Genomic DNA, 10,199 nt, shown 5'->3' with positions numbered 1-10,199 from the left:
CTAGTATTTAATTATTATTTAAATAATAATAATAAAGTAACCATTACTATTGAAATAAGTAAATCACTATATATGAAAACAATCCTAAAAAGTATGAAAGAACTGCAAAATATTATAAAATGTTTTATTAAGTCTTCCATGTTAAAATAATTAGTCCATATCTGTATGACACCAATATTTGTTTTCAAAGTGCTCTACTTGAGGAACTCCCATCCAGGCATCAGAGCTGCATTCACACTGTTCTAACTTTGAATCAATCTTCAACACTCAGGAAAATTATGATATAGGATGCAGAAACACCCACCATTCACAAACTTTGTTTAATAAGCCACAAAATATCAATAAAAATATTATTCATTGGAATCTAATTGTATTAAAAAATAATGAACTTAAGATTTTTTTTTTTAATGCAGAGAAAAGCTCCAGCTTCTTCCAATGAATAAACAAACTATTGGGTACAAGTGGTAACTATGGTCATTTGGAAATTCCTCTTTTATTTAAATTGCTGTTCACTTAAAAAGTTTACAAAACAATCACTAAAAACTTATTGCTCATGAATCCTGTAGGATTCAAATTTGGACATTTGGTTTTAGAAAAAAGAAATTAATTCTTTGGCAAAAGAAAAAACATACAAATCCCAGTCTGCTGAAATTTGGATCCTTTAAAGCAAAAAATTGATTAAGGGTCCTAATGTCCCTTAAGAGAAAAATAAGGATATCATTGACCCTCCAAATGTAAAGGAATTACTTAGTTAATATTGTATCAATATAGAGAGAAAAATAAAGATCTGTTTTTCCTCAGGGGCAGGAGAGTTATGAGGTTCATTTTTTTGTCAAGGCATCTACACACTGTGAATCCTAGCTTCTCTGAATCTTAGGAAATTCTGAAACTATAAACTAGTTATAGTTTATAGTTATGATTTATATTTGTGGAAGGAGTTGCCACACTGATGAAATTACAGGGCCTTGATGGACCAACATGGTTTTTCCTATAACTTTAGAGAACTAGCAGAAGAGCACACTACATATTTTTGGCACTTTGAGTATACCCTGTAAATATTTGACACTGAATTATAAAGCAAGAGGCTAGTGCTACTATGTCCCAATAACATAGTTATTCTTTGAGCCTCTGGTCTTGGAGTGGTATTCTGTACCAAAGAAAAAGCAAAAAAGTTCAAAGAAAAAAGAAAAACATTCGAAATTAACAGTTGATTCTTGAGAACTGCCATTGGTTTTGGGCCCAACTAGAAGGCATCATCTTCTGATTCATTGTCATTGTCATTGCTTGTTTTTGTCAGAAGTTGCAATTCTTCTCCATCCTAAAGGAAATACACAGAAATCAATAATACATTAAAATAATGAATTATAATTAAAGTTATTGTAAGTATTATATAGTATTGTAAAGTATAGTATTGTATAGTATTGTAAAGTATAATTAAAGCTATTGAAGAGGAAGGGAATGATAGGTTTTTGTTTTGCTAGGTTCTTACTGTCAGATCAAAAAAGCATAATTGAAGCTTACAAAACCAACTACCAAATATCTTATAAAACTCATTTTATTATAGAGATATTTTAGTAAAATGTACTACATATTTACAGCAATAATAAAACCATATTGATGTTTTAGTGTGGTCATAGAAAAAATGTAAACAGTACCCTCTGCTGGTCATTACCAGTAATGGTTATAGATAAAAACAAGAACAACAAAAAACCAACGGAATTCTTCCCTCCTATCCTTCTCCTCTCCCTCTGCCCCCCCAGCCTGCTCCCCCATAGGAGTTCTCGTTCTCAAAGTTCCTGAAAAAGTGTTGGTCATATCTTTTAGATAAGAACAACAATAAATACTTGCTTTTCAAATAAAAGGTAGAAAAAAAGATTAGCTTATTTTACTAGGAGAGAAAATTGATTATAAAAATAGTACTTCCAAACTTTTCCTGCTAAGCATTAGCTACAGAAGCACAATACTGAAGGAATTACTCTACACATGGAGCTTCCAGAGCTATGAAAATATTTTCCAAAGGAAGAGTAAAGTGCTAATTATTTGAAACATTTTAAAATATGCATGTATAGATGAGGAAATAGTTCATTTGTGACTAAAGAAAGGAAGGAATATATTTTATTCATTCAACAAACATTTATTATACAACTACTGTGTTTAATGTACTGGGGGGAGAGCTAGGTCAAATACAAGTATAAAGAGTTGTTGCCCCCCCCAAGCATTTATGCATCTTTGTTTAAATAACAATTAACTCTCACTTTTACCCCATTAAGATGAACAAAAGACTCCTGTCTATCACAATTAACTGTTATTCAAAGTAAACATTCTATTTTGTCTAGAAAAGCTTAGCCTCCTTGCAGAAACACTAATAAAAACAATCTTAAATTGTTATATGATGTATGACAGAATTGTAATGCCATATTACAGACATGTGAAATCTGGTCTCAGACACTTAACTAGCTATGTAACCCTGGGCAAATCACTTAATCTGTTTGCCTTGGTTTCATCATCTTCAAAATGATGATAAAAGGATCTACCTTGCAAGGTTGCTGTGAAAATCAAATGAGATAATAGTTGCAACTTAGCACATGGCTGGTACATAGTAAGCATTATATTAGCTATTACTATTCATGAATCAAGGAGATCAATTTAGTTTATGTATTTTCATGCTTAAATTTTCCTTGACTAGACCATAAAGCTAGGCTTTTGGGTCACATTTTTTGTATATCCTATTTAGCATCTGGAATTTTACCCAGAGTAAATATGCAACAAATATCTGCTTATTTAGAAGATATTTTCAGAGATTCAAGAAATGAACTGTCTAATTTTTTCATTTTAACAACCACTCCTAGAATTCTATGGAGGGGACAGAAAGTAGTATTTTGAGAACTCACCCCACTTGACCGTTCCCAGAGATTTCCACTTAGATCTTTGGTCCTCTCTTGTATAGGAGCATATTCTAAACTTCTAGATTTATTGGAGTTATAAATAAATATAGAAAGAAGGACTGTTGGAGCTTCCAAAAAGAACTCCAAAGATGGTTTGAAATCAAAGACCAGGACAGATATTGTTGTGATTATCACTGTTGTGACTTGAGACATTAGAACATGGAACATATTATCCAGGAATTTCAAAATAAAGGCTACTGAGAGACCCTGGAAAGCAGTGACAAAAATAAGTGCTACTGAAAATGCATTGTGGCCATAAAAAATCCCACAATTCTCCATCTGGCCATGGTTACTGGTCTGAAGGCTTAGGGTCAGTCCATTGAAAAATACTCCAAAGGCATAGAGTTTGCTATTTTGTATGAAGATATTTTCAGTTGCTTGGTCGCCTTCCTTCAATATTTTTTCATTATAGATATTGGCCATTGAAGAAATAAAACACTGAACGATCACAAGCACATGACCCAGGCCCAGGCGGATATGACTAAAAGTCCTGGTTGTAGTATTCCACTTGGCTTCAGGAAGTACCCACTGCCTTGTGCAATTGTCTTTTCCATGGCACTCATTAAGCTGCCTTGTGAGGAGGAAGCAAGAGTTGGACGAACTGAGAAATGAATCGTGATGAAATCCATGTTTTGCCAAGTGTGTATTTTCAGTCCCTGTAGTCAAGGCTACAATTGACAGAAAGAGAATGAGCAGAGAAGCCCACTGTATCCAGGTGAGATGTCGCCTATTTACACAGAAAAAATAAGACCACATTTATTCGTTGAATTTTACCCTGTAGCTTTCATGCTTATTATTAAAACCAATTCTTTAGTATTTGATTAATATATCCCAAACTATTCTCAAATAATCCCCTACTGCCCAAGTTCAAAGGAAATTGATTGTTGTTTCTGGGTCTTAAAGTTAGGTTTTTAGTTAACATTTATAGGACATTCTTCCTTTCAGGTCACTGAGTCACCTCACACTGAAACTCATTTTGGAACCCCTTCTTCTAACTTCCATGTCTAATTATCATGTTTTAAAGATTCAGACTGGCTTATAGTCTAATGTTTTGCTGGTCATATTCTTGATACACAATGATAGGGTTTCTATAAGCTGTACATACAGATAATAGCATCATAATATTAGGAAAGCATCAGATTCATAACAGATTAATGAGAGAATAAATGTATCTTCAAGAATCAAGGACTGTTGAAAAAGAAATATCATGGCATGGATAGATTTATACAACTAAATGTCATATTAAATTCCTTACCATAGGTATTTTAACACATGGTGCTAGGAAAGGAATATGTTGGGGATTATTGATTATACTAATGACCAAAAGGCCACCAGGCAAAAGATAGGACATATTTCTCTCAAGTGGACTGACCCAAAATGAAAAAAGAAGTTTTGAGTATCCTACCTGTATTTCTATGTCTAAAGTATTATCATAAAATGGCTTTTACTTGTCAAATTGCGATGTAAAACATTCATTTCATTAAGTGTGGTTTTCAATATGGCTTAGGGGACTTCATTTCCCTTTGCTACATACTAGAGAAAAACACATCCAATTTTATAATGGAAAATGATAAGAAAATACTACTGAGACCACAAATATTTGCTTGACAAAGTTATTTTAAAGAATATATTTATTCATAAAACTGGGTGTAATTGGCAAATATTTCATAATATATTACTGAAAAGCTCCATAAACTATCTGGTAGTTAAGAATTTCAGTTTCAAAATTCATAAATAAATAAATACATATAAAGACTCAGAAATTACTTAAAAAGCCAGCACTGTGATAATTTAGATGAGATGAACTTCAATGCAGATTCCTCCCACACCTTCCCCCCTTAAGGATCATTAAAGAAAATTTCTTATGGGCAAAGGATAAATCTTCAAGAATTCCTTGGATTTGGAGAGTTGCTGAAGCTATCATATTGTTTATCATTCCTTGAATAAATAAAAGCCAGGGAATTTTATATCAAAACTGATTATTCAGAGTCTCATACAGATGTGACTGAAATGGAAAAAAAAAACCATGTTAAAAATAAAAAGGACTAGCACTTAATATATTGTCATTTGATTAACATGTCAATAAATTCAAATGAGAATTAAGTAGGATTAAAGACCAGAAGAACAATAAACTCCAAAAGGAGGCTGTGTGATATGTTAGGAAAAAAAGACTAGATTGGGACTCAAAAGCCATCAAAAAGTCTCATCTCTTCAATTTGCTAGTTCTCTGAGTTTGGGCAAGCCATTTAACTCTCCATAAAAGTGAAAAATAATACCTCTTCCTTATAAGTTTGTTGTAATCCTCAAAAGAGATAATGAATATGAAACATTTGACAAAGTAAAAACAATAGATAAATTTGTTGTTCATTATCTTAATTTAGGATACTTTAGTTATTGTTCTTTGAAACAGTGCCAGTTAAGAAAGTTTATGATAATGATGCTTGTCCTTCATTCTCAAAGAAGAGCATGATATCAGGGAGGTGATGCTATAATAAACAAATGAATTGGATTTGAGTGAGGGGGTGCTGTGCTAAGTGTCCAGTCTCACTTTCTCCTCCAGAGCCATCTGGGTCCAATGGCCAGATATAAATCAAGACAACTCAAGATAACTCTTGGATTTTGAGGCAATCAGGTCACACAACTATTAAGTGTCTGAGGCTGGAATTGAACTACGGTCTTCCTGACTTCAAGGCCAATACTCTGTTCACTATGCCATCTAGAAGTTTATAATACCTAATGACATTAATATTATTATTATTATTATTATTATTTTTGCTTTTTGCAAGGCAATGGGGTTAAGTGACTTGCCCAAGGTCACATAGCCAGGTAATTATTATGTGTCTGAGGTCACATTTGAACTCAGGTCCTCCTGACTCCAGGATTGGTGCTCTATCCACTGTGCCATATAGCTGCCCAAATCCTATTATTATTATTATTATTAAAAATGATATATAGATAGGTAATTTCTGTTTGCTAATTTTCTAACTAGCATAGAATGAGATAATTTATTCCACAGGGATCGGAAAGATAGAGCCACTGTGTAAAGTTTAGGCCTATGATTATGATTATGATTATGATTATTATTACTCTATAGACTCTATAGACTATTTGTAACATATCAAATTTCCTGTCTCTAAAGATATTTTTAAAATAAGAAAAGCTAGTTTTCAAAAGAAATTACTATATCACATAAGCATTTTGTAGTCCCCTATCTCTCCCAAATTAAAAACATATCAGGAAACTCATGGCTTTCCATGTTTGCACAGCAAGCTTTAGAAAGATAAATGAAAAGGCAATTATTAAGCTTCTATGTGTTAAGTTCTGTGCTAATAAAGGTGTAGGGATACAAATAGAGAACTCAAGACAATAACCTTAAGGAGCTCACATTCAAATTGGGGGAATGGGAGGATGAGGAAGAAAAATGGATGGAGCTGAGAAGCCTTAAGGATACAAGGATTTGCAGAAAGCCAGACCCTCAAAAATAAAATACTAACAATCCTTGGCACATTTATCTTTCTTTAGAAGGGCTCAAACTACTTAATGCACCTTATCAAGGGAATTTGGTCAAATTTTCACTAGTGCTGTGATTTGAGTTTCCTTGCATTTCAGATGGATTAAATAACTTGCCCGAAACAACAAAGACAACTAGGAATAAAATCCAAATTGGACTTTGAGATTATGATGTTCGAGGTATATCATCTGAAACAGGGTGAGGCAGTTTTAGAGTATGATATATACTTCACAGAAAGTTACTTACTTTAGCACTATCCTGAATAGAAGAGCTGTTGTTATAATGCTAAAATTTGAGAAGAGTACAGCCATGGCCTAGAAAAAAAGCAGAAGATAGGGTTACAATGGAAACAAAGGAATGACCTCAGAAATCTCTCAACTTGGTGTTCACTTGACAAAAAAAGCTTTCTGGTCAAAATATTGAGGTTATTAGGGCAGCTCTTTCACTAGAGAATTAAGTTACGTTGTTATTGCTGGGTAAATTTATGTAGATATAATCAAATATTAGGCAGACCTTGAAAATTCAAGCTCAACTGTAGGGACTGCTCATGTAAACAATCTGCATGTGCAGATTCAGAGATAGACATTAATTCTAATGGTTTAGTTTTGGAAGCTAGGTAAAATAGCAATTTCCATTAAATTTCATATTGACAATGCATATCTCAAATTCTCTGAATGTTTGCAATTTCTCAGTGATTTCTATAGGCATAGGACAGTTATTATTTTGCCCCCAAACAGGTAAGGAACAAATTATTTCCTTCTAGAACAGTCAGAGGCAGATGGCTATAACACTAAATGAGTATTGGGCCTGAAGTCAGGAAGTCTCATTCAAATGAGTTCAAATCCAGTATCAGACACTTCCTAGCTGTGTGACCCTGGGCAGGTCACTTCACCCTGCTTGCCTCAGTTCATCTGTAAAATGAGCTGGGGAAGGAATTGGCAAACCATTCCAGTGCCTTTGCCAAGAAAACCCCAAATGAAGTAAGAAGAGTCAGACATGACTGAAAAAACTGAACAACAACCAGGCTAGTTAAAAAGTTAATAAACTGAAAGGAATTGAACTAAATTTTCAGACTTTAATTCATTATGTTCTCAGTGCTTCTTCAAAATTGAGAGCTGATTTATTGATTTTTGAGGAAATATGGTACAATGAAAGACCATTTGCTCTCTGAAGTTGGAGGACCTGGGGTCAAATCCTTTATCTGCCTCCATTTTTTTGATCTTGGGCAAGTCACTGTCTTAGTTTGCCCATCTATTGGACTAGTCCTTCTGAAGTTCCTTTCAATTTGAAATCAAAGAACTTATGATAAATTATTTCAATCATTTAGAAACAGTTATGTTTTCAATTTTTAAAGATCTTGGTTTTTAAAATCAGTAATATATTACAAAAGTATGAATAACAGACATTACTAACTTAATATTTCCTCCAAACTCTTATGAAAACCTCTTCCAAAAAAGAGAACAATTCTAACTGGCTAGTGTGCAACTTAAATTATAAATTTATTTTCCTCACCAAACATCTATTACTGTGTTAAACTACTGAATAACTGTTCTAGATACAGTTCAAGTATAAAGTCCTAGGAGTCTTAAGGAACTTTAAACACACTAAGACCTTCGGGACTCCCTGCATAAGGTTTTGGTTAGATGAAATAACAGTTAAGTGTGAATAGCAATAACTAATATTGAAATAGCACTTTAGGGGGCAGCTAGGTAGCGCAGTGGATAGAGCACCGGCCCTGGATTCAAGAGTTCCTGAGTTCAAATCTGGCCTCAGACACTTAACAATTACCTAGCTGTGTGGCCTTGGGCAAGCCACTTAACCCCATTTGCCTTGCAAAAAAACCTAAAAAAAAACCCTAAAAAAAAAGAAAGAAATGGCACTTTAAGGTTTTGCAAAGGGTTTACCATGTTATCTCATCTGATTCTTATAACCCCGAGGGGTAAATGCATTATTATCCCCATTTTACCAATGAGGAAACTGAGGCTGAGACTTGTGCAAGGTCACAACATAAGTCTTCCCCACTAACCTCTTGGACTGGACCTATCTACTATGAAGAAGTCTCCTATGTTTTATAAAGAGAAGTCTGAAAATCACAGATAGAATGTGACCTATTAACAACATATGTTTGTAGAAGTGCAGGTGCTATTGGTACAGTGAAATGGTAGAGGAGCCAAGGCATGTGTCAAGTTCCTAACAGAAGCCTTTCTCAGAGAGTTGAATTTTTAAGTTAACATTGAAGTTTGGGAAAGCATACAACAGTCTAGGGAAAGGACAATCTGGTTAAAGAAACTGTTTGACTTTCCTGTAGATCAAGTTAACACATCCTCCAATGTGAGTAGAACAACCAGAATGGCAAGTCTTTGAGCATATAGATTATCTGGGTCTCAGACCCAGTGCCAAGGAGTGTCAAAGAAAGGAAAACTTTGAATATATTTCAAAAAGCAAACAGGTAAAGGTTTAAGAGCAAGAATAACTTATCTGGCAAAACTGATTATCACCTTATGAGGAGGAAAATGGGGCTTTTTAATGAAATAAAGGACTTCTAAGTATTCCTGATGAAGAGACCTAAGCTGAGTAGGAATTTTGAAATACAAACACTGGAATCAAGAGAAGCACAGAAAGGTAAACACATAGAACAACTGGAAGGAATTTTACAATATTGAAGTGTAAATCCTAAAAGTGTCTCTTCAGAAGTCACAGAGAGCTATAAGTCAGAGGGCAGAAGAATAGCTTGATTTTGATAATCTCCTGAGAATAAAAGGACAAGAGAAGAAAAAAATACATTAGGGAAGAAAAAAGGAGGAAGGGGGCAACAACTTATCACATAATGGAGTGTACAAAAAAAAGATGACAAAATATAAAAGGAGGGGGAAAGAAGCTGCACAAAAAGCACATTTTCATCTGTATTGACAAAGGAGGATTAAATATAAACATGGTCTGATGAAGAAATATATTAAATGTAACATGAGGATTAGTGAGGGAAAGGGAGAAGGGAGGAAGGAAATTGCAGGGGATTAGATCTAAGCAACATAAATTATCTTTGAAGGGTAGGGTATTAACAGGATAGGAAGAAAGGGAATACAAGTAACAATTCTAACTATGAATGTGATTAAGATGAATTCATTTGTAAAATGGAGGGAGGAAGGTATCAGAAAGCAGAGGCCAACATTTGAAACTGAAAGGGTCAAAAAGAAGTAAATACCAGAGTAAAATTTATTATGCATTTTCCAAATACAAAAAAGCAGGGATAACAATCATGATTTCAGATGAGGCAACAAGTAAAAATGGACTGATTAAAAGAGGTAAATAGAGAAATTTCATTAAGTTTAAAAGTACTATATTCAATGCAGCTAGATAATGCAGTGTATAGAGCACTGACCTGGGAGTCAGAAGAACTGGAGTTTGAATCTGTCTCAGACACTTGACACTTACTACCTGTGGGACCTTGATCAAGTAACTTAACCCTAATTGCCTCACATCCAGGGCCAACTCCATTCATCCTGATTTATATCTGGCCACTGAACTCAAATGGCTCTGGAGGAAAAAGTGAGGTTGGTGTCTTAGCACAGCACCCCCTCACTCAAATCTAATTCACATGCTTGTCATGGCATCACCTCCCTGATGTCATGGTCTTCTTGAAGAATTAAAGACAAACATCATCACCAATATTCAAGATACATACATATATATATATATATATATATATATATATATATATATATATATGTAGCAAATATTTGTTG

The 10,199-nt window shown here is 34.0% G+C and overlaps 1 protein-coding gene across 11 annotated transcripts in view; it reads right to left on the bottom strand.

Moving 5' to 3' along the window:
- Positions 1–105: 105 nt before the first annotated feature.
- The window catches only part of SLC35A5 (solute carrier family 35 member A5), a 55,206-nt gene continuing 45,112 nt past the window's right edge, over positions 106–10,199 (bottom strand). For all 11 annotated transcript variants that reach the window (XM_074214490.1, XM_074214491.1, XM_074214498.1 and 8 more), the window contains 3 exons: positions 6,703–6,770; positions 2,892–3,672; positions 106–1,318 (listed from right to left, as the gene is read on the bottom strand). In XM_074214490.1, coding sequence (XP_074070591.1) covers positions 1,244–1,318; positions 2,892–3,672; positions 6,703–6,770 — 924 coding nt within the window. In that variant the 3' untranslated portion in view covers positions 106–1,243. The remainder of the gene's footprint in view (positions 1,319–2,891; positions 3,673–6,702; positions 6,771–10,199) is intronic.

The sequence above is a fragment of the Macrotis lagotis genome, chromosome 1, assembly GCF_037893015.1.
Source record: "Macrotis lagotis isolate mMagLag1 chromosome 1, bilby.v1.9.chrom.fasta, whole genome shotgun sequence".
NCBI lineage: Eukaryota > Metazoa > Chordata > Mammalia > Peramelemorphia > Peramelidae > Macrotis > Macrotis lagotis.
This window is presented reverse-complemented; position numbering and strand designations above follow the sequence as displayed.